Genomic DNA, 25,242 nt, shown 5'->3' with positions numbered 1-25,242 from the left:
TATAAGTGTTTTAGATCAGTACAATGTATAATGCTGAAGATATCATCAATGAAAGGGCAGTGTATTTGTGAAAAATAAACTAATATGAACACTAACTTTGGCCAGGTTTTGTGGCTAAGTGGCTACTAAAAATACTGGACATACCCCACTTTAAATACCCTAAGTTATCTACTTTTGCAAATAGTATTCCATGAGTGGAGTAATTCTCGTTTCTGGGCTGCCATACGGTCTCATAGGCAACATAGGCCAGTTACGTATTCATCCGCATATACAAATGTGATGAATGACATTTACTGTTCTGACAGGAAAGTTGTGCCTAGCAACATTACTGTCCTGACAGGAAAAGTTGTGCCGAGCAGCAATCAAATCCACAGGAGGGTTTGTGCTGAGCAGCAATTATGCAAATGGTAACCTGGTAACTGCCTTTGGGGTCAAAGGCCAATTACAGCCTATCAGATCCAGAGGAGGGGTATTTAGGCCCAATTCTAATCCTGCTCAGTGCCCTGTCGTGGTTTCCCTATAGGTTGGCCCGGTAATACGTTACCTATTAGTCATCTGTGTGACATAGTTCTACGTGCTGGATCAACTAGTAATCCTGACAAGGCCCAGCCCAAATTTCAATGTGTAAAAACTGAAAATGGAGCAAGCACTATATTTAACCCTGTAACTTTCCGAAACTCCATAAAACCTGTACATGATAGGTAGTGTTGTACTTTTGAGACATTGCTGCATACAAAAGTGTGTAATTTATTGCAGTAAAAGCTAAAAGTATTATAACATTCACAGTTAAAGCATCATGCAGAACTTGAAAAATAAAATGTCTTAATTTCTCAATGTTTTTTTAGTTTTCATGTTTATTAAATTATGTTTCATATATGAATACTTCATGTGAAATGAAACCCCTATTTTTCCTGAACAAAATGATATGTGTTTGTACATTTAATATGAAAGAGGTAAAATATGGTTGAACAGACATATATAGCGCAAATTCCAGGTTTTGTTTGATTAGAACTTGTACAATTGCCTCCGTCCTTAAGAGGTTAAGGTACATGATTAGTATAAAATTATTACTAACATAATATTTATATTTTTACAGACCTTTATATCTTCCATTCAAAATCTATACAGTGCAGATTTAGGCACTCTTGATTTCTTGCACGCTGCAGGCACTGCTCGAAAGGAAATAAATGCATGGGTTTCAGATCAAACAAAAGGTAATGTTTTACTTATCATATGTGATTACCATCTGTGAAAAAATAAATACTACTGTTACCTTGTTAATGTGATGGTGCTGTTATCAACACCTGCTCAGATCTCAAGCTGGTTTTAGCTCAACTTCTGCCATTACAAAAAGCACCAGGCCACTTGCTAATCAGACTGATCCCACCAAATAGGGCAGAACCGATCCAAAATTCAGGCCAGCTCTCTCTGCACAAGAGATACAGCAACTCCAGACTATAGTTTCAACCTTGTTAGGCATAGTCAGTGAGGTATTGCTGATACCCCTCTAGGCACTGTGTGCAAGGGGTCCACGCCTGGATTACTCTTTAAACTTAAGGAGAGCTCTCCTGCACCTTGTTATTTTTTATTTATTTTTTTGCTCTCAGAGTGGTCTCTTTGCATGAGTAGCACAGTGCTACTACATAAACATTTCATTAGATTGTTCTGGGTCCTAGATAAGTTGATCAGCCTGATTGAAACAAAGAGGGACCCAATTTGAAATAATTTAAATTGCCTTAACAATCCTTATTAATTTATAGTATGATATTTTTCTTTACTCAAATAGATGTGTATATATATTTAAATTCTACGTGCATATTTAAGTCATCTTTTTACATAATTAGGTAATTTTATTAATTGCAATTTAGAGAACCTGTCTGACAACCCAGGCAGAAAGTCCAGAGAATTTACTTTGCAAGCCTTATATTTAACCCTGTAACTTTCCAAAACACCATAAAACCTGTACATTCTGTTACTGTTATACTCTGGAGTATTCGCTGAACACAAATACTAGTGTTTCAAAATATTAAAACATATCACAATGATGATATCATCAGTGAAAGCACATTTTTGTGTGTGAAAAATGCAACAAACAAATATGAACGCTAATTTTGGCCAGGGTTTGTGAGTAAGTATCTACCAAAAAAGACTGGACATGCCCTATTTTGAATTCCCTGTGTTGTCTACTTTTTCAAATGGTATGCCATAATGTGGGTAATTTCCATTCCTTGGCGGCCATACAGTCTCAAAGCAACATAACCAATCTGGCAAATTTTGATGTGCAATGGGCAAGTCTTAGATTTGACACTGTCATTTTCCAAAACACCATGAAACATGTACATGGGGAGTACTGTTGCACTTGTGAAACATTACTGAACACAAATATAAGTGTTCTAGATCAGTACAATGTATAATGCTTAGGATATCATCAATGAAAGGGCAGTTTATTTGTGAAAAATAAACTAATATGAACACTAACTCAAATCTAAGTACTGTCCGACAGTGTCCGTAACCTATACCCTCTAAATATACACTACTAAGTTGTATACTATAAGAAAATAAAACACAGTAACAGGGGTGTCTCAGGGCTTAACCCTAATTATTTACACTCGAAGAAAACAGCACACTATTCACAAAATGTGAAAGGATGCTACCTAGAATTGTTAACAGTATCCTATAATATTATCTAATCTATACTTATTACTGTCAAATGTAGCAAAGTAGACAATAATAGTCCACACAAGCCTTATAAGGCTTCACCTAAACATTAATCTTAATTGTAGCAAATCAGAGAAAAGATAAGCACTAGCAATACAATTAAAGCAGGCTTTATTACATTGGCCAATATATATATAGTGCGCACCTAAAAAAGAACTACAACAAAATAACAATATCCATGCAAACAAAAAAGAAATTATTCCCTAAAAAGGTGAGGGAGGGTGCAAAAACGTGGTTCAATCAGCTCAAAGGAGATGGTTTAGAACAGTGTTTGTAAATGTATACAATCCAATTGCTTGCATCTTAACTATCCAGAAGTATCAGTAAGTATAGAGTAGATCGCACTGTGCTCAAGTGTGCGTATGAAACCAAATGCAATTGACTTACAGTACCTATTCACCTAGGGCTCTAGGTCAGGGATGGATGAACATATTGGAATAGGTAAAGATAGATAATGCAAGCCTCTCCCCCTGTAAATCTAACTAGATAGGTAAAGGAGATAAGAAATGAAATGGCAACATTTGATCATGGTTCAAACAAAATGCTGTGACAAAAAAAAAATAACAAACAACCCGACGCACGTTTCGGTGCAAACCCATATGCACCCTAGTCAGGTGCTATAAGAAAATGTATATCTTTTCACTTAACCATTCCAATAATTCTTTTTTATTATCTACTAAATAGTGAAGACATGTATTGAGGACTGACAAAGACCAAAAAATATTTTATTTGTTAAATAATTCATTTTAGTGAGACAACTAAGCTTTAAAGATTAAGGTCTAAAGTAGCTAGAATAAAACAACAACAACAAAAAACAAACAAACAACCAAGCTCTATAGACTATTTTTAAACGTATATGTATTCTGTACTAAATGATTTCATTCACTTGATTTCTATGCAATTGAAAAAAATCTACAATTCATGATTAAATGTTATTACATTATTTTGCAGGAAAAATCCCTGAGTTGTTGACTGAAGGAACAGTGGATGGAACAACCAAACTAGTGCTAGTAAATGCCATATACTTCAAAGGGGACTGGGCTGAAAAATTTGACACTGTGGAAACCAAGGAAAAGCCATTTCGATTAAATAAGGTGAAGTCTTTACTCATTTTATCTTAAAGTGAATCTGTACTGCTGTTTATAACTTTGCTTAAATCTCCCCCAAATACCTTAAATCATCGAGATATAATTCACCATACCCGTAAATCCAGCTCTCCTCATCTTCATAGGTGTAGGTGTTACTCTTCATGTAACACCAACCTCCCTGCTTGTACTCCATCTGGATTATTTGTTTATTTACCCAACTTGTGAACACTTCCCCAAGCGGGCAAACCTCCTCCATGATGTCAACACCCTGGCATCATTGCCAGCATCAGTCACTCGATTACTATTCTGCTTGGAGAGCACAAGCAACATTGGTTTCTGTAACAGCCACAGCACAGGCACTGCGGTTGCTTTGCTGGGAGAGCAGAAGGACCTCCCGTGGGAGGTATTTTATGCTCTCTCTTGTCAGTCAATTCCTCAAAGTGAGAAGTGGTAAAAATACCCAATACCGAGGGGGCGGGGCCTGGCCGTCGAGCTGGATGAACATGGAGAACTTCGTCTCCTCTACAAATCTCCACTAACCAGCCTATACTTACCCCTTCTCCCTTGAATTAACCTCAAGAAGTTGTCAGATGACAAGGGGAACACAAGCAGAAACCTCTCTAACGCCTATGCAGGGCCCCGTGCTCCCCCCCTGTGGGCTGGTGGGGGTTATCCCGACCACCAGGTAACACCAGAGGGTGACAGCTCAACACTCGAGCTGACAGACATTTCGGCTCATTCACAGGAGCACTCTCCACACCATCTGAGGTCTCACCTTCCACTGTCCACAAACCGCACTGGCGGGAAAATGAGGACTTTATCGGGACTATGACCCAGCCTATACTTGTGGGTACAATGGACAAGGGGCGCAAGCCCTATTCTCTGTCTGGGGATGGTGCCAACGGGCCCACAGGATAGGACACACTCCTAGCTGACAAGCACTCAAGCATTCAGCGTGAGCTACACCCGGTCCCAGTCAGCTGATCCAGCGCAACAACGGGAGCGACTAAGATGCTGCTTGTCACATGGCCCAAGTTTACAGCAGACTACTGTATATTCTTCAGTTCATGCTTTATTTTAATTTTTTTTCCTTTTGTGCTTCTTACAGTAGATTTTAATTCTGCATCTTCCCACTAACCGCAGTTAAATGTTCTGATTCTGCATGTATACCCAAACCTGGCTAGCCCAGTAATCCACTGTTGATTAAACCTTGATGGTTACACTACGCCACATTATCGCACATTAGCAAGTAACTACTCACAATCTATGTTTGTCCTGTCTTACCTATCTAGTCAGTCACATACGCAGTAAGTGTCGCTACATGAAACCTGATTTAGCTCCCTTACTAATCAGACAGAACGACTAAGCTTGTTTAGTTAACCCCCAAAACTAAGTTTCTATAATAGGCGTGCGCACAGGGTGTGCCAGGTGTGCCTGGGCACACCCTAATCCCCGTGGCCCGCGCTATGTGCCTCCCTCCATGGGCCTGTGAGGGAGATCAAAGATCTCCCTCACCGACCCACAGCAAGTGAGGGAGGCAGGAGAGGACCCGGGGAGCTCTTGCCAGCAGCTCCGCCGGGTTCCTCTCGCGAGGTCGAAGCGTTGCCGCGGTTACCGCAGCAACGCTCAGATCTTGCGAGAGTGAACTCTAGCCCCGCAAGATGCGGGGCTAGAGTTCACTCACCACTGGACCACCATGGAAGGCAGCAGCACGGCCCCCCCTACCTACATAAGGTAAGAAGGGAGGGGGGATATTAACTAAACGGCCCTCACACCCCACACATTACACACAAACATACAGCACACACACATCACCCTTACACACACAGCACTCACACATACATCACCCTCACACACACACTAACAGCACCCTTACACACACTAACAGCACCCTCACACACACACACATCACCCTTACACACACAGATCCCTCACACACACACTAACAGCACCCTCACACACACACATACATCACCCACACACACACACTAACAGCACCCTTACACACACAGCACCCTCACACACACACATACATCACCCTCACACACACATACATCACCCTCACACAAACATCACCCTCACACACACACATACATCACCCTCACACACACAGCACTCACATTAACAGCACCCTCACACACACACTAACAGCACCCTTACACACACAGCACCCTCTCACACACACATACATCACCCTCACACACACACACATACATCACCCTCACACAAACATCACCCTCACACACACACATACATCACCCTCACACACACAGCACTCACACTAACAGCACCCTCACACACACACACACTAACAGCACCCTTACACACACAGCACCCTCACACACACAAACAGCACCCTCACACACACTAACAGCACCCTCACACACACACACTAACAGCACCCTCATACACACAGCACCCTCACACACACTAACAGCACCCTTACACACACAGCACCCTTACACACACAGCACCCTCACACACACACTAACAGCACCCTCACACACTAACTGCACCCTCACACACACTAACATCACCCTCACACACACACTAACAGCACCCTCACACACACAACACCCTCACAAACACACACTAACAGCACCCTCACACACACTAACAGCACCCTTACACACACAGCACCCTCACACACACACTAACAGCACCCTTACACATACACACACACATACATCATCCTTACAAACAGCACCCTCACACACACACTAACAGCACCCTTACATACACACAGCACCCTTACACATACACTAACAGCACCCTTACACACAGCACCCTTACACATACACACACACACACACTAACATCATACACCCACATACAGCACCCTTATACACACATACATCACCCTTATACACACATACATCACCCTTACACACACATACAGCACTCTTACATACACAGCACCCTTAAATACACAGCACCCTCACACACAGCGCCCTTACACACACAGCGCCCTTACACACACAGTGCCCTCACACACAGCGCCCTCACACACACTAACATCACCCTCACACACACAACACCCTCACAAACACACACTAACAGCACCCTCACACACACTAACAGCACCCTTACACACACAGCACCCTCACACACACACTAACAGCACCCTTACACACAGCACCCTTACACATACACTAACAGCACCCTTACACACAGCACCCTTACACATACACACACACACACACTAACATCATACACCCACATACATCACCCTTATACACACATACAGCACTCTTACATACACAGCACCCTTAAATACACAGCACCCTCACACACAGCGCCCTTACACACACAGTGCCCTCACACACAGCGCCCTCACACACACACAGCACCCACACTCACACACAGCGCCCGCAGACACCCACAGCGCCCTCACACACACACAGCACCTACACACCGCACCCTTACACACACACAGCGGTATATGTATGTGTGTGTGTATATATATATATATATATATATATATATATATATGCGGCGTGTGTGTTTTTGCTTTAGGGTGCACACCCTTAAACAATAGGCTGCGCACGCCTATGGTTTCTATCTTGTCATGGGGCCAGGTACTTACCTTTAGTCCAAAGCGACCGACGCCAGGTGGTACCTACACCAGCTAGTTAAGCACGATAATACCACTTGTTCACTGTTCAATATGAGCTTGTTACCCAACATTCATTTTCTACTATGATGCATGTAACTCAACAGTCACTATCAGCTAAGATAGGCAATATAAGCGAGTACTCATCCATTTACTTTAACGCTCTCCTGAATTCCGGCACACTATGCTCAGTAACACAGACCAAGCAGTCGGATCCAGCCTGTTTCCTTTGTTAAGCAACTTTTCTTTGAGTATTCCTGTTTATAATATCTTACAAAAAAATGTGCAATTGACCTCCATACCACATGTAAATGTATGTTTTGGACACGCTTTCTCCTGCTATTGCGGCATCGCAAGCATACCTGTTATATCCTGCACAACAAAAAAATTTTTTTTGTAAAAAATACCCAATACCTATTCTTAAATATTTACTTTTCTCCTAATCTATATATTTGCTAGCAAAATGCAAAGTGAACTTCTTTTGGATTATTTTTTTTAAATTAAATTGGACAGGACTTAAACTAGAACTAGTGTACTGTACGGTTTTCAGTGATATCTGTGCTTTGTATGTTTTTTTTTTGCATCATATAGTTTTTGGCACTGTTTAACATTATTTTTGTTATTAAAGTATTAATAATTAATTCCATCTATAGTCTCTAATATCTGGATATACAAACCTGGAGAGATCGATTTAGTGGTATTTTGCAGCTATTGTTCTAAATTGTGTTAGTGAGTTTAATCTACTTTGCTCGGGAAAACCAAGACTTCATCGTGGGTAATTTTATAAAGAAACAACAAATTAGCCAGAAAAAAACAATTAATTTATTTATCAAGTCATAATCTCTGACAAAGCTGGTTTCAATTTAAATGGCTTTGCCAATAAGCAAAACTGTTGTTTCTGGGGTACATAAAATCCATGGATAATTCATCAGCACTGTCTGGTGGGGGGCTGCCCTCGCACGAAGTTAGTAACCAGAAATGTTTTACATCCTGAAGTAAAAAAACATCCTGAAATGATGGGGCTACCTTCCATACAGACAGGGCTACAATGGAACTCTAGGACACCTGTTGGTTGAGCAGATAATTTCAAGAAATTCACAGAATGATAGGCCCCCCAATTTGCCAGACATTTCAGCTCCGGATTACTTCCCGTGGGGATATCTGAAGTAGTAGGTGTATGTGAACACTTGAGCAACTCAAGGAGAATATGAATGCAAATATTTGAGCGCTGGAGATTCAAACATTGAGTTTGCGAGCTGCAAATGGAGCTAATTTAAAAGATGTCTTTCATTAAGCATTTTTTGTATGTAATGTTATTGATATTGGTTCATTAATAAGAAAAAAGTTATTGACTCTTCAAACCTCTTATGAATTTTGGCCCACCCTGTGCTAATTAGAGAGCCTACATCAACATCTTTCTCTTCAGGAAATTAAACTTATATGAGAAACTTCTGCACAGAATAAGTGGTTTATCCTCCGGATGCCAGCCATGCCATGGATAATGTCAGTTTACCCATAGGGGGCTCCATGCACCATAACCTTTCCACTTATTCAAAGTTGTGCTGGTGCTTATAGTATCCCTTGGTGATGCCTATCCCATGGAACAAGGGAAAACCGGAAGATGGACAGCATTTACGTATAGGTATTCATTATGAAATAGCACACAGAGGTATATTCTGCATGTAAGATTTTATTTTAAATTTTAAAAAAATTATGACAGCTTACCTCTAAATGGAATAAACAGTTATTTCTTTATGTAAAACAAATTTATTTCTGTATTTTGCAAAGAAAGAACAAAAGTTGGTGAAAATGATGTATCAAAAGAAAAAGTTCCCCTTTACTTATGTCCCAGAAATCAACTGCCGTATTTTGGAACTCCCATATGTTGGTAATGAGCTCAGTATGATCATCATCCTACCAGACAATATTGACGAAAACTCCACCGGACTACAGAAGGTATGTTTATATTGATCATATTTGTCATTTATAGGTTACTTGCAGCTTACTTTGTGAAATATAATATAAAAGAGAGTACCTTTCTTAGCATTCCTTTGTGTTTGTGTGAGGGAATGTTGCCAGCATGGGTTTCTATGGCTATTTAGCAGGTTTTAAGCCATCACTTCGTGGTGCACCAGATAGACAGTACATATTTCAAATATAATGCTGAAAATAAAGATGGAAATTCTATCACTGTCCATTTAATTAAATCAATGCATCAATATGAGGAATGTTCAGTGCCTCCATGCTGAGCAGGAAGAAGCTGAACGTGACCCAGGAAGTACCTCTAGTAGTCAAATAATATTTGAGAAGATTAGCAAATGTAGAGAAATCGTAACACTATGAATGTACATAGAGCATGTGAACCTGTCACTCCAAATATTATGAAAATATTATACTTTCCTCAGGACCTATAATGCATCCTGAAGAGATACTATAGGCACCTAAAGAACGTTAAGTTAATAAAGCAGTTTTGGTGTATAAATTATGCACCTGCAGTCTCACTGCTCAATTCTCTGCCAATCATTTTGTTTATGCAGCTCTAGTTACACTTCCAAGCATGTGACTTGCACAGCCTTCCTAAACACTTCCTGTAAAGAGTCATCTAATGTTTACATCTTTTATTGCAAATTATGTTTAATTTAAAATGTCTTATCACTTGCTCTGTTAATAGCTTTCTAGATCCTGCAGGAGCCTCCTGTGTGCAATTAAAGTTCAATTTATAGAGCAGGAGACAAACACGTCTAACTTAAGTTAACATAATCTACTCTTCTACTTTTTTTTTTATGACCACAGCTTGAACAGGAACTGACATTAGAAAAGTTTCAGGAATGGACACGGTCAGAGAATATGGGTCCAATTGATGTGCATGTACATCTGCCCAAGTTCAAGCTGGAGGACAGTTATGAGATGAAGTCGGTGTTGTCTAGTCTGGGGATGGCAGATGTATTTAATCCAGGCAGTGCAGACCTTTCTGCAATCTCTGGCTCAAGAGATCTAGTTTTATCTGAAGTCGTTCACAAGTCTTTTGTGGAGGTGAATGAAGAAGGCACTGAAGCCGCAGCAGCCACAGCAGGTATTGCAAATTTCTGCTTATTGATGGAAGAAGAATTCAACGCTGACCACCCCTTTCTATTTTTCATTTGTCAGAAGGCAACAAAGAGCATTCTTTTCTTTGGTAGATATGCTTCCCCATAGAAACAAATAGCAAGGTTCTCCTTAATGTAGCTAATTATTACACAGTTTCTGCTCTCATTAATCTCAATAAATATGTTTATGCTCTTTAAAACAAAGTGCTTAATGTTATGAAATTTACTCTTCTTATGACCGGAAGCAGGATATACATAAACTCATTTATGCCATTTATTTAAAGGCAAATAAGATTGATAAGTAAAAATTATTACATTGTTTAAGTAAACATTTACTGCAACTCCTCGAGAGGGAGCCACTCTCCTATACTGGATACCTCCTCGCTGTTTGGACCCATCCTCCTCGGGACCAAACAAGCCTCCTTTTTGCAAGCAGAGCATCTGTTCATTCTACAGAGGGAACTGGAAGGACTTTGTTCTGCCTTCAGTGGGTATTGGCTGATCCTGGATTGAGGACTGGGAGCATAGCTTAGGCACCTTGCATTAATCCTTATACCTTGTAATGCCTACCATTCATTATTTTAAATCACTGATCATTTGAATATGTATTTTGTGTATGGCTCCGATAAGTGGACAATGGAACTCAGCCTTTGTGTTACTATTGCTTTCTAAAACAAAACAAAAACAACATTAGGTATTTCCACTATATTCCCTGTTGTTCTGATATATGAAAGCTTTACTTGCTCTTGCTCTCATGCGGTTTATTGATTGTCTTACATAACCTTAATAAAATAATGATTGACAAAAAGAGACTGCTAAGACATTTTCTTTCTGCATTGATTTTTGTGTAGTATGCACAGCTGTGCTGAGCCATAGTCGTTGGCTGGCAGTACTGATTTACAATTGATTGGGTCATCTCACCAATGCTGTAATGAAACATCACCTTTGCAAGTGCCACAAGACTGGTTTATTGAGGGAAGAGGCAGAAAGTAGAAGGGCTTAAAGCAGAGCTACTACTACTAGTACCAATGTAGAAGTGGGGTTTGTGGTAACTGACAAAGCTTTAAATATGTGAAAGCTATGTGAGATAAAATGGTTAATGTGCCCTTTGCAGTGTGCATCCTCCATCTTAATGTCAATTCAGCAATCTCAGAAGGAAATAATAGTGGCAATTATAACTCAATATTGTAGGAGGATTGCTTGGCACTTCCACCGCACTGTGAAGGATAGCCAAGTCTTGAGGCAGGAGCGAGAGAAGGCAGGTCTTAGCATACCCTATCAACAACAAGATGATACAGTGGAACTCAACTTTAGAGCTACTGGAGAGGATTTTAGAGCAGCATAGGGCTATCCATAGTCTGGTATCAGTCAGTACATTTGTATTGTGTATCCACTGGGTAAAGACAATTGGACAATGATAGATCATCTAGTGGCAGTCCTTAAACGATTAAGGGATGCCACTGGAAACTTGAGACACTACACTGCTAGACTTTAAGAGGTCATCCTTATCTGCACCTATTTAGGGAGCAAGATGGATTCCAAGATGTTGTTCAAGGTAGCCCTCTACATCTTGTTGTAGTAGCAGCGTTCAGGAGACTGAATCATTTGCCTATGCAAATAAGTAGAAAATTCTCCTGAAGTGATGCGAGCTTGCCTGTGCAATCCTAAGATTAAGGAAAAACTTGTACTCACATCCAATAGCCTACTGAATTGGAGGAAGATACTGATTAAAAGGGTGTATGACTTTCAGAAGAGGGAAATGGTGGCTGAGGGAAAAGTGTAGCAGGAGCCTGAGATGTCTGCATATCCCTACACTAGCAGCAGCAGTATCACCATAGCACATGTGAGTGGAGCATCTGCAGTTTGGCTTGGGTGCTTGGGACTGTAGTTGGACCCACTGAAACAGTATGGGTGAAGTGATGACCAATGTGGCGGTCTGCCAGACTATTACCGCCACAGATGCCCTTTTCCCAATACACCACACAAATAAATCCAAAGGCACAAATATCACAGCTGTTCCATAACCCCCCCCCCCCCCCCCCCACACACACACACACATGAGCCAAGGCTTAATGCTGGTAGAAGACTGGTTTATTGGGAGCCACACACAGCTTTTTATGCACAAGCCCCAATATGGGGTTTCTCATACAGAAAATGCAAGGAAATCCCTCCCAGGATCCTCTGTGCCTGAGAGATAATTATTAGAATACACATTACTGTAACGGACCGTTTCACTTACAAGAGGATAAAACCCAGTTTAGGCGATAATCCCCTTTCCAGATGCACAGGCAGCTACTGCAAACACCATTCTCCCGACTGGAGACACACGAACACTGAATCCGAGAAACCTTTTAAATTCTCCCAAGCATATGAATGCTGTAGACCATCGAATAGGAACCATACGAATAGGCTTGTACTCCTAGCAGTCAACTGGAACAGCATGCAATAAATCCTTCCCCCCAATAATGAGACGACACATCACTTTGAGGGTAAAACAGGAACTCTGGACTGGCTCATCCAGCCTGGCTTTTATTTCCAACTCACACATACAGGCCACACCCAGGGGGAGGCATAAAAGAACCAATGACATAGATGTTACCTCCCACACCTCCCCTCCCCTTAGTGTGACACATAATCCCATTATGCATACAGTGTAAAATATACTTTTACACAACTTTCATAACTTTAAAACCATACATCACATAAAAAATACATATCCACAATCAATCCATTCAGGGGAACAACATATTAAAAAATGGCATGAATCCGACCAGGGGTTCAAAAGTTACTAAAAGTATCTTTTGTCCCTCCTGGCTGGCAGAAAAACATCCCCACAATGCACCCTGGTTTCCTCCCTTCTGCCCTGGAGTTAATTGGAGAAGTAATCCAATTATCCAGGACTAGAGGCAGACTCCATTAACCACATGGTTGCAAAACGACATAAAACACTTTAAAATACATAAAGTCACATTTTACACATAACACACAGACATTTCACATATCCCCAGATAGCTGGGATCTGAGCGCACAAAACTACCGAATAGCGCGCAGATCCTATTCACACAGTACAATTGCCATGGAGCTAAAGTCTTTCCCATAGTCTTTCATTATATGAATAGGCTCCATGGTATAGCTATCTGGGGTATTACATTCCCATAAAGTCTGGTCCATAGTCCAAAGGCAAGAGGCGGGCAATCAGCCCCCTCCAAGGACACGTGGCGAGGTCGGTTTCGCCACAATTACTATTTACATTATCTCTCAGGACAGAAAAATCTAACATTTATTAACCACCCCGAAAGTACCCCCAAAATACATGGAAACCCCACAAAAGTCTCATCAGATCCGTTCGGTAGTTTTGGATCGCCATCGTGGGGAAGTTCTGACCGGTCTGCCACGAGGTTGAAGCCCAAGATAGTTCCATGGAAATTGTGGCAAGATCCGGTCTCTGTCGTGGGATTTTGTACGAGAACCACATAAAGTAGAGGAAAGCAGGTTCATGTAGAATGCTCTCTGTGTTCGGTAGTCTGTAACTCCAGAAAGCTGTTCGTCTAGGTGAACTGGAACTGGAAGAGGCCGTAGGTCCATGGGGACCGGTGTTCGCGGGAGTGCCTGGCCAAAATGAGTTCCAGGCACTCGACGACCATGTCCCCCTGCCAGCATTCGGGAGACAAGATGGCCACCATCCATTGTCCCATCCACGTGCATTCTATGAATAATTTCCTTTGCGGTTTTCGTACAAGATACATAACGTTCCACGTTCTAATGGGTCTCTAGGGTGGTCTTGGTTCGGGAACTGAAAAAATTTGACAAAATAAACAAAAGCACAAATCCAAACAGTCAAAAGGAGCTAAAGTGATTGGGTATTCCTTCACACAGCTTCCCCTTGCTCACAACTCCGGCAGAAATGGTTGGTTTTGGGTCAACTTGGGGCTCTATAGTAGCCGGCTGTCCCTAAAAAGGCCATGACGGGGGCGTGGTCTGACCGTCGATGAGACTAGACGTGTCTCACTAGGGCTCCCGACGAACGCGCCCAAATAGCTTACAAAAGCGACCTTTTTCGAAAATTCTACCCTAAAATTGCTCCGAAATGGAGAAGAGAAGTACCAAAAAGCTGCCCAAGAAGGGACCTGATTCTGGAGGCACCGTTCTGGACCTCATGTCGGCACAGAAACAGAGCCGCCCGGGGACCCAAGATGGCGCTGGTACTACCCCGCAAACCTCTCCTCGTGCAGACAGGGAGGCATCCCCTGAGAACCGGGACTCGATCCTGGCAAAGTTGGCGGAGGTTAGGGCCTTCCTAGCCGGCGAAATCGCGAATAGTACAGCGATCCTGCAGGCGGAGATCGGTGCCCTGGGAGAACGGACGTCGAAACTCGAGGACCGCGCAGAGGCCTTAACACAGGCCCATAATGCCGTAGTGGAGCGAGTGAACGGCGTGTCTGCTCATATGGTGGACATGGACCTCGCCCTTGAAGATATGGCTAACCGGTCCAGGAGAAACAATGTCCGTATGAGGGGCCTGCCGGAAAGCTCCGATGAAGACCTACAGGGGCTTATACTTACCATCCTGAAGCCACTGCTCCCGCAATTACCGGAGGAACGCTGGCACATGGAAAGGGCCCACCGGGCGCTCCGGAGTCAACGGCGCGACAACAACTCCCCACGTGATGTTATAATCCGTTTCTTTTACTATAGCACTAAAGAAGCGCTCATGAAAAAGAGCCGTGAAGGGCCCATACTGTACGCTGGTGAGATGGTTTCCCTCTACCATGACTTGGCCCCCTCCACGCTGCAACGGAGAAGGGACTGGCGACCCATTACAGAAGCCCTGAGAGGTGCAGGCGTCAAATATGCGTGGGGATTCCCCTTCAAGTTGATGGTGTTCCGGGGAGACCGGGCGCACGTCCTTACACCGGGAGGAGATCCCCACCGGCTACTGAGCGGCCTCGGCATTCAACCGCCTTCGGATCTCCCTGACGTGGCGATGTATCCTGCGGACCTTCCCCTGATGCCTCAGGAGTGGCGAGCAGCGGGACGGAGAGGTCACGATAAATGCAGAGGGTATCGTACTATCTAGCCCCCTTTTTTGTGATTTTCTTTGTGGTTTTTTTCTCCCCTTCGTTGGAATGAGGGCACTGGGCCTGGAGGAGGATGCGGTGTCTACCTCCCCTCTTTTTTGGGGTGGGGAACGGGTTGGGCCCCCTGTTTCAGGTTTGGGAATTGTTTTTTTCCCGTATTCCCCTCACGGACTCCCTGCTGGGCCTTTCTTTTTTCGGATCCGGGGTCCTGCATTTACAACGGGGGCGGATGGGTGCCACTGTCCCGCTCATTGCCTTGGGACCTAACAGAGACATGAGGGCTTGGATCGGGCCTTTTTTCTTTTGTTTTTTCTTCCGCTAGCTTGGGTGGGGACCGGGTTTTTACTCTCCGCTACACTCCGGAAGCCATGCACCTGGGCCTACCACCCCGCATGATGCCCTTGGTGACGAACTTTCCACCCAGGTGGATCCGGGCTTACCCCTATGGGACTGGTTAACCTGTTTGTTGTTGTACTGGTTCTGTATATTCTACGCCGCTGCTGCCCCTTGGGGGGATACGTCTCCCCCATGCCGCTGCAGCGGAGGTTTTCAATGGTGCCTTCCACCCCTCCCCTGATAAGGCGGTAGTGGTTTTTGTATTGCAGTGGGTTGTGGTGGAGAGTTGCCCCCCCGGGGGGAATGGGGACGGAAGTACCCACGATAAAGAATTGGCAAATTACATAAAAAAAAAATAAAAAAAAAAAAAAAAAAAAATTATAATAATAATAGAAACCCATACAAAAATAAATTCAATGTATATGTGTATATGTACGAATAAGGGGACAAACGGGGACTTTAAGAAAATTGTAATCCATGTATAGTAAAGCTGATGGAATTTCCATCTTCCCAAAACGTAAAGAAACCTGAAAGGGAAAATAATAATGCGATGATGATGTTTACTTCCACTAATAGAAGTTACACTTCCCCACAATGTAAAGACCCCTAAAAGGAAAGTTAAAATAGCGACTTCAGCTATAATATTACTAAACTGTATATATACCCTGTTGGCCCTCCATACTGATTAGGGGGGGGGGTGGGGGGGGGGGAACTTGTTTTGTGTTTAAGTTCAGGGGCGAGTAGGGATGAAGTATCGGTAGTAGGGTAGAGCGACTTGCCGGGCCGCCCTTCGCACGTGTTGCGGTGGGTGCCTTGGGGTCCCCTGTGATTTGGCTAAGTAACACCTCCGCAACTACCCTACCAGCCTACCCCACAGAGCCATCTTTATATGGGGGGTGGGATGGGGAGATGTAGGTGAGCGGGCCGTTAAGGGAAGATAATAAAAATAATAAAAATAATACTTAAACGTTGAATAAATAAAAATAACTGCCATCTGTAAAACTGAAAAACCCGTAAACAAACAACGGAAAATTTATGTAAGAAGAAAACCATAACATATAGCAAGGGGACCAGGTCCCGAATAATACTATGCGGAGGCGAATAACCTGTATGTTCGCACCGCAGCACCAATAGGTTTGCAGACCACTTTACTTGCTTGAGAGGTCCTCACTTGCTACTTGATTCTTTAATTAGGACGCAACAGGTTAGGGTATTCCGGAACTAATCACCCCAGGATCTATACCCATCTGGCTAAGGTCCTAGGGGCGTGTTTATTCCTGGTGCCCTCTGAGAGATATAGGATCGCCTTCGCAAGAGGGATCTAGAGAATAATGATTGAAAATATACTATGTTACCCTGGTTCTCGACGTATTCTGTATGGTATGTTTTGCCTTGTGTTGTTTTATTTAATGTATTAATGTATTATGTATATGCGTGTACAACTTGAATGTGATGTACTGACACAGCCTAAGAAGGGTGGGTAGCGACGGGGCACGTTAGGTAGCTCTGCCTAAATGGGGACCTTAAATTTTGCTGCCGTGGCTCCTGCCAGTATCGATTAGGGGTGAGCGGTGAGGTCCCAAGGTTTAAGGGAGGGGGGGTTTCATAGAGGGCCTTAGGGGAGGTCATATTGGGGCTTTTTGCTTAACACCTTTGAGCATGGCCCCACCTGTCACCACGACACTTGGATAGGCTCCCCTCACTTCTTATGCACTTGGGCCCACCTCCCTTTCGGAATTGAAGCAGGGATGTGCACCGTTTGACGCAGAGGCGCACCCCCTCTTTTTGGGCGCGGATCAGGAGGGAGGCGGGAGAGTTTTTTGAGGAGACCCATTGGTTTTGAGCTAGGTGGATGTCTCATCTGTGGCCCTTGAGGGATGGGTGGGGCCTACACGGGGAACAGGATATGTATCTTCAATGTTGAACGGGGGGGGAGACGGGAGGTGACCCTACGTATGCATCCCTCGAACACTGCAGGAAGGATAATGGGGGGTTGGCACTGGGAGGAGGACTAAGGTTCGGTATGGGAAGTATTGCGATAGAACAGAAGGTCACTATAGGATTTCCTGGGCGCGTGGGAGGCGGGACTCTAGGGATCCTCAGTTCCCTTCACACGTTGATCGTGAGGGGGAAGTGGGCACACGCCACCCATATTTTTCTGGCATTTTGTAAGACCAGATTTTTCCGTTTGTTTTTTCTCGTCATGTCGGACGGTGTCCGGATGATATCTCTGTTTTTCTTTTCTCTTCTTTTTCTCTCTCCCTCTTTACCTTCTGTATCCTCCTTCTATAGGGCTCAGGGGGGGGCGGGCGAGCTACTAGCCCTGGACGGGGGTTCGGACGCTCGACTAGCGACTATTTGTACAGACAAAGGCGCAGCAGTATTAGCAGAGTTCGTCGTGCTTCGGAATGGAGATTAAGCTTACCACTCTGAATGTTAAGGGCCTTAACGCCCCTAAAAAGAGACGTCTCATGTTTCGGGCCTTGAAAAGGATGGACTCGGACATAGCGTACTTACAAGAGACCCACCTCCCCAAACAGGCTACTTTCAGCTTAAGAGATCATATATATACGGGTTCATTTGAAGCTAGATCCCACCGTAAACGGAATGGGGTGGCCATAGTTATTCGACGTACTTGCCCCTTCCAGGTGCTTGCCCAGGATGTAGACCTAGAGGGACGATACATTATTGTCTCGGGGACCCTACACTCTCACAACATCCATTTGATTAATATATATGCCCCGAATCAGCCAGATGCAGGGTTTTGGGATAAGCTGCGAGGTAAGATTGCCGCATTGCCACATGGTATGATCCTTATTGGGGGAGACTTTAATGCCGCCCCGTGTCCGGCGATAGATAGGAGCTCACGGGATGGAGGCCCGAGATCGCAGGGGAGGGGGGGGCAGGACCGCCTGCTGAAGGCATTCATGGCGGGCACGGGATTGATCGATGTTTGGAGGGCGCAACATCCGCTGGACCGGGAGTATACGTTTTATTCGGCCCCCCATAGAACTTACTCCAGGATTGACTTCTTCTTGATTAACGCGACGGGCATGCCCAGGATAGTGGGATCGGAGGTTGGGAACATATCCTGGTCTGACCATGCGGATGCCTCTATCATACTTGGTAATTTATGCGTCACGAGCCCTTGGAGCTGGAGGCTAAATGCGTCGTTGCTGCGGGATACGATGATAATAGAAGACGTTCGAACGGCTATAACAAATTACTTTAATGAGAACACCACCCCGGACGTGAGCATTAGCACTGTATGGGCAGCGCATAAGGCGGTCATAAGGGGGAACTTGATCAAATTGGCCACGAGGAAGAAGAAACTGAAGCACCAACAACTGGAGACTTTGTTAAAACAGCTGCGGAACCTTGAACAAAAACACCAATCTGCCCCGGACGATGAGACTCTCGGCCGCCTAGAGGCGGTTCGTAGGAACATACGTTCCCTTCTGCTTGATGACGCGGCTCGAGCCATGACGTGGTCCAGGCGTACATACTTTGATAAGGCAAACAAAATGGACACGCTCCTGGCTAGGACGTTGCGGCCCAGGCACAGCAGATCCCACATTATGGCCATCAGGCATCCGGATGGCACTACAAAAACAAAACCGGCTGATATTGCAAAGGTATTTGAGGACTTCTACGGGCAACTGTACAATCACACACCGGACGGGTCAGCTCAGGAGAGACGAGGGGACGAGGACATCTCGCGATACCTTGAAGGTCTAGGAATGACCAGACTGACGGGGGAGGCGGCGGAAAGCCTGGCTGCAGAAATTAGCGTAGAAGAAGTTGACAAAGCAATAACAAGTCTAAAAGGCAATAAGGCACCAGGCCCAGACGGATTCGATGGGACGTATTATAAAACTTTTAGGGAAGAGCTTACGCCCCGACTGGTGACGTTATTCAACTACTTACGGCAAGGGGGAAGGTTAGATCCGGGGATGGCATTGGCTACGATAATACTGTTGCCCAAACCGGAGAAGGACGTACTCCAACCTGAAAACTATAGGCCTATCTCATTGATTAACCAGGACCTAAAGATATTGGCCAAAATACAGGCGGATAGACTGAATCCGCTCCTGACTTCACTTATCCATGCCGATCAAGTCGGGTTCATCCAGGGTCGGCAACTGTTCGAAAACACCAGAAGGACTACCGATCTAATCTGGAAGCAAGTGGCGACCGGTACGCCTTCCCTAGTGGTCTCGATTGATGCGGAGAAGGCCTTCGATAGGGTTCGGTGGAACTTTTTGTTTTCGGTATTGACACATCTGGGGATTCCGGAAGAGTTTATGCAAATAACGAAGGCAATGTATCATGATGTCAGGGCACAGATACAAATAACAGGTGCCCCCCTGACTCCCTTCAGGTTGCATAATGGAACCAGACAAGGGTGCCCACTGTCCCCCCTCCTCTTTGTCCTGGCTCTGGAACCCCTACTTCAGGCGATACGCAGACACCCAAACATAGGCGGAGTCAGGGTAGGGGGAGAAGAATTCACGGTCGCTGCTTATGCGGACGACGTCCTCCTTACCCTGACGAACCCAATCGAGTCACTAGCGGCATTACAGGGAGTCATACGTGAATACGGGGGCCTATCTGGTTACAAGGCAAATATACAAAAATCAAGTGCGATGCCCATAGGACTGACTGCGGCCGAGGTGGCTTTGATACAGGCAACACACCGTCTAAGGCTAGAACCGAACTCCTTCAAATACCTGGGAGTCCACCTGACGGCGGATCCAGGTCAACTATACTCTAGCAACTACGACCCCATGTTCAGGACCCTGATAGGAGACCTGGAAAACTGGTCGGACAAGCCAATCTCGTGGCTGGGACGTATTCATTCGGTGAAAATGAATATTCTTCCGCGCCTGTTATTCTTATTCCAGGCTCTCCCTGTACGGGTCACGAAATCTCAATTAGTTCCGTTACAGCGGGCGATCTGCGACTTTGTGTGGCACAATAAAAGGCATAGAATAGCCAGACAAATCCTTTATAGGCGGAAGGATAGAGGAGGATTGGGACTACCAAACCTCTATTATTATTATTTGGCGGCCCAACTGTCTCAGGTGGTCATGTGGCATTCCCCTGTTTGGGAACGGAGGTGGGTAGAGATTGAATCACTGCTAGTGGGTATAGACGTCCCCCAATTTACGGTGTGGGTCCCAAAAGAACATAGGCCCATGATAAGGGCGACATGCCCGTCTATACTTAATTCTATTCGGTTGTGGGATGCGAACTGCGATAAATTTAGACTCGCCTCCTCTCCATCCCCTATGGTTCCGATACTCAGAAATAGAGAGTTTCCACCTGGAATGGCCCCTAGAAACTTCCGAAGTATTGAAAGGGCAGGGCTACAACGCTTGTACCAGCTGTATAAAGACAAGGAAATTGTACCATTTGAAGATCTCCAACGCAACAACCACCTGACCCCAGCTGACTTTTTTAGATATGTACAGATCAGGGACTTCACTAGAAAACCCAGGATTAGAACAGCAGCCCAGAGTCCGCTCACTTTCTATGAGAAGCTTTGTAGAGATGGTGCTACCCCTAAAGGATTGATTACGCTTCTCTATGCTCATCTTAGCACGGAGACTAAGGAATGGGGTAGATTGAAGTACATAGATAGGTGGGAGTCGGACCTGGGGGAGGAACTGGAGGGAATTGAGTGGCAGGAGATTTGGGAAGCAACCAAAAGTGCGTCCATCTGCGTCACGCAACAGGAGCAGGCATGGAAAACCATGCTTAGGTGGTATACCACTCCGGTAACTTTGCACAAAATGGGTAAAATAGTTACGGATGATTGCTGGAGGGGATGCGGACTCCGAGGCACATACCTCCACATGTGGTGGGAATGCCCGAAAATACATGGATTTTGGAAGTCTGTTGAAGACCTAATCCAGCAGACGTTTAACAAGCTCCTAGTCATGGACCCGTGGATATATTTGTTAAACAGATCTATAGAGGGATGGACGAGACGGGAACAGAAATTGGTACGGGTAATGACTTTGAGTGCACGCAGAGTCATCGCTGCGGCATGGCTTTCGCCTGGAGGCCCAGAGATCCAGGGGGTGATTTCTAGGATAAGGGACAGCAGAATTATGGACGACCTGACTGCTAGGTTGAGGGGGACTACCGCTAGTTTCCATAAGATTTGGGAACCATGGGACTCTAGCATAATGGGCTCCAGTGGCGACTGAGGAGAAGGACGTATAGTGAGGACCAGGATATAGTACCGAGTGGTCTAGCACCAAGGGAGACCTCAATGGCTTGGCTCGCCTCCCTCACCCCTAGCCCTTCCACCTTTTTGCTCCTCTCTCCTTCTTTTCTCCCCTCTCCCTTGCTAACTCTTTTCTTTTTCTCTTCTTCTACCTCTTCACTTTCCACATCTAACTGTTTTCCTTTTCGACGTTTATTGTTGTCTCAATTCCTGCGTTTGTTTTTATTTTTTCTCTCTCCCACAGGCATAAGTATGCTGATGGAGAATTGAGGATGCCTAAAGTTCACTAAAGCATTGATATGATTAGGGCTCCTACTACAGATATAGTGCCTGAATAAAATTACAAAATCCACGATAGGGGGCGGGACATGTAGAAAGTATACCGAGGCATAGCAAGTGGGCTGATGTCAGTATTTGTATTTCCAAATTTGAGCCCGGGTATTCTGATCTTATACGAAAGCCTCACGGGTATATTGCTCTGGCTATGCCTATCGAGGGCTCAGCGTGGAATTTTAAGAAACTATACAATCCTCGAAAGGGGATAAGTTTTTTCCAGAATTTATACGGTGGTTTGCGCTGTCGTCTACTGTCAATGATTGTGTGTACGAGGTTGAAGTATTGGCTATTGGCTTCTGCGCAAGCCTTCAAGTTGTTTTAATCTTGCCTTACCTATCGTGTGCAAAAATAAAGAATTAAAAAAAAAAAAAAAGGCCATGACTTGCATCTTGGTATGGGGAGCGGGCCAGTTAGCAAAGGCCTCTATCTTAGCGGGCTCTGGCCATTGCTTACCACATCCTACACGGTGACTCAGATACTGTACCTCTGCTATGCCAATGTGACACTTGTCTGGTTTCAAAGTTAAGCTGGCTCCCCTAATCCTGTCTTACACTGTCCCTATGTGGTCTAGGTGAGCAGCCCAGGTGTCGCTATAAATCACAATGTCATCCAGGTAAGCATAATTCTAGAGACCATCTAAGAGGCGGTCCACCATCCATTGGAAGGTGGCTAGGGCGTTCTTCATCCTGAACAGCATAACTCTGAACTGGTATAGGCCGAATGGGGTGACGAAGCCAACTTGGGTATGGCCTCCTTAGCTAGGAGAATCTGCCAATAGCCTTTACATAGGTGTTAAAAATGCTGGTAGTTATGGTACCTTGTTTGCCTCTTCAGGTGTAGGTACGAATAGTTCCAGACGAATGTAGCTTCCAAGAAGTTTCTCCCCAGCCAGTAGCTAGTAAACCAAAACATGAGCCTAGACTTCATGAAGGGTACAACAGGAATAATGATTTATTGATGCCACACTGGCTTTTATGCAAGTCCCCATGCAAGGGGACCTCCCACCTGGACCTTGTGGGGCACCAGGACACAAAAGTTACAACCAATAGCATTACATTGACAAAGTGAAACACTACCACTGCAAACATACAATCCCCTCCTCTCTGCCTGTGAGATAATTAGGTAAGCTAATGGGTAACCCAATTATCTCCAGGCAGAAAAAACATATTTTCCCCAAAAGTTGGAACGTACCCTAAAACACATGGTATTCCCATAAATACGATATCCCCTGATAGCCCTGATCTGGGTGACCAACATATTAAAAAATCACCCAGACTTACCCCACTTCCTCCAGCGAATTTCTTGCAGCTCACTTGCCGCCCAAACAAGCAAAGGCAGTGAAACTTGTTGGTATGTTCCGCATACCAAAACCAGCGGGCGCACCACCCTCCACAACGCCCGACCTCATAGAGAGATTTCAGTCTCTGCAGGACAGGGCCCTGCTCCTTGCAGCAGTGAGGGGGAAGAATCCGATAATGTTTGAGGGAGCCACGCTACAGATATTCCCGGACCTCACTAGGAACACACTGGCCTGGCACCGCTCTCTGCGCCCTCTCCTGCAGCTCATGAGAGCAAAAGACATTCCATATCGTTGGGGACTACCGAGGACCCTCCAGTTCCAGATACAGGGAGAATCACACCGTGTGGGCACACCTCAAGAACTCGAGGATCATCTGGGCAAGCTGGGCATCCTTTCACCGAAAGTAACCTCTGGCTCAGGACTGACTCGCATAGATCCGGCTACCATCCGGGAATTCACACCCCGTTCTGCCCGGGTTCCCTCGACATCCAGACCTATAACTTAACCCCACACGCTGTGACTGATTGAGCAAACATCAGCCTAACCATGGCAGTCTCCCACTATACCGGGACTTACCTAGAGATACCACTGAATTGATCCCTTTACCTATTAATGCTTTCTTTTGTATTATCTCCTTTGTCCTGATGACTCACACATGTACTTAAAATAGCTATATCACATAGCCACATACCAGGGACAGCACAACACTACATTGTTCAGTCAGCTCGGAGAACTGACCGTACAGGTCTCTAGCACTCACATATTCTTTACTGTGCAAGACTCATGTGCAACCCAACCCCCCCACCCCCCTCTCTCGTTTTACCCCACTGGGTACATGATCTACCACCAATTATGCTCTTACAGAAGAGAGGAGGTACCCCCACAAGTAAAAACTATACCTAAAAAAATTCACTTTTAGTTCACGACATCACTATGAGGCAACTTCTCAGAAGTTTACTTCTCCTTATACCAAAAACCTCATTCCACACTTACACACATGGTACCAATCACACATCTTTTTGTCTCCGTGTTGCGGTGTGCTGAACACCGTTAACACCTCTATGCTTATTGTGACATATGTATTATACCTTTATGTTAAACTAACGTGTGGCATGAGAAAAATAAAGAATATAAAAAATAAAAATAAATCACCCAGATCGGTTCAGGGGTTTTCAAATTGTATGGAAGTATCATTTCACCGACCGCACATGAGGCTCCTGCCCAAAACAGTTCCATGAGTTCAGTCTGTTTCGATAAGGTCAAATAAATGAATGAAAACACGAACGTAGCCCCCTGGCTCATGGGAGCGATTGTTGGTCGTGGGGATTAAACTACTGAACGGTGTTCTCCTAGCTGTTTCGTGAAAAGGAAGCAACCGTTCGTATGTTTTTAGCGGTGTTTGGGAAGTCGAGTGTCGATTTTAGTTCCAGACACTCGACGACCAAATCCTGC

General features: G+C 44.6%; 1 protein-coding gene across 3 annotated transcripts in view; it reads left to right on the top strand.

Moving 5' to 3' along the window:
• Positions 1 to 11,291, top strand: part of LOC134608734 (leukocyte elastase inhibitor-like) — a 481,333-nt gene extending 470,042 nt beyond the window's left edge. For all 3 annotated transcript variants that reach the window (XM_063451804.1, XM_063451801.1, XM_063451803.1), the window contains exons 4-7: positions 1,097 to 1,214; positions 3,670 to 3,812; positions 9,208 to 9,375; positions 10,213 to 11,291. In XM_063451804.1, the coding sequence (XP_063307874.1) occupies positions 1,097 to 1,214; positions 3,670 to 3,812; positions 9,208 to 9,375; positions 10,213 to 10,614 (831 nt within the window). In that variant the 3' untranslated portion in view covers positions 10,615 to 11,291. The remainder of the gene's footprint in view (positions 1 to 1,096; positions 1,215 to 3,669; positions 3,813 to 9,207; positions 9,376 to 10,212) is intronic.
• The last annotated feature ends 13,951 nt before the right edge of the window (positions 11,292 to 25,242 follow it).

This window comes from Pelobates fuscus, chromosome 4 (genome assembly GCF_036172605.1).
Source record: "Pelobates fuscus isolate aPelFus1 chromosome 4, aPelFus1.pri, whole genome shotgun sequence".
Lineage (NCBI taxonomy): Eukaryota > Metazoa > Chordata > Amphibia > Anura > Pelobatidae > Pelobates > Pelobates fuscus.
This window is presented reverse-complemented; position numbering and strand designations above follow the sequence as displayed.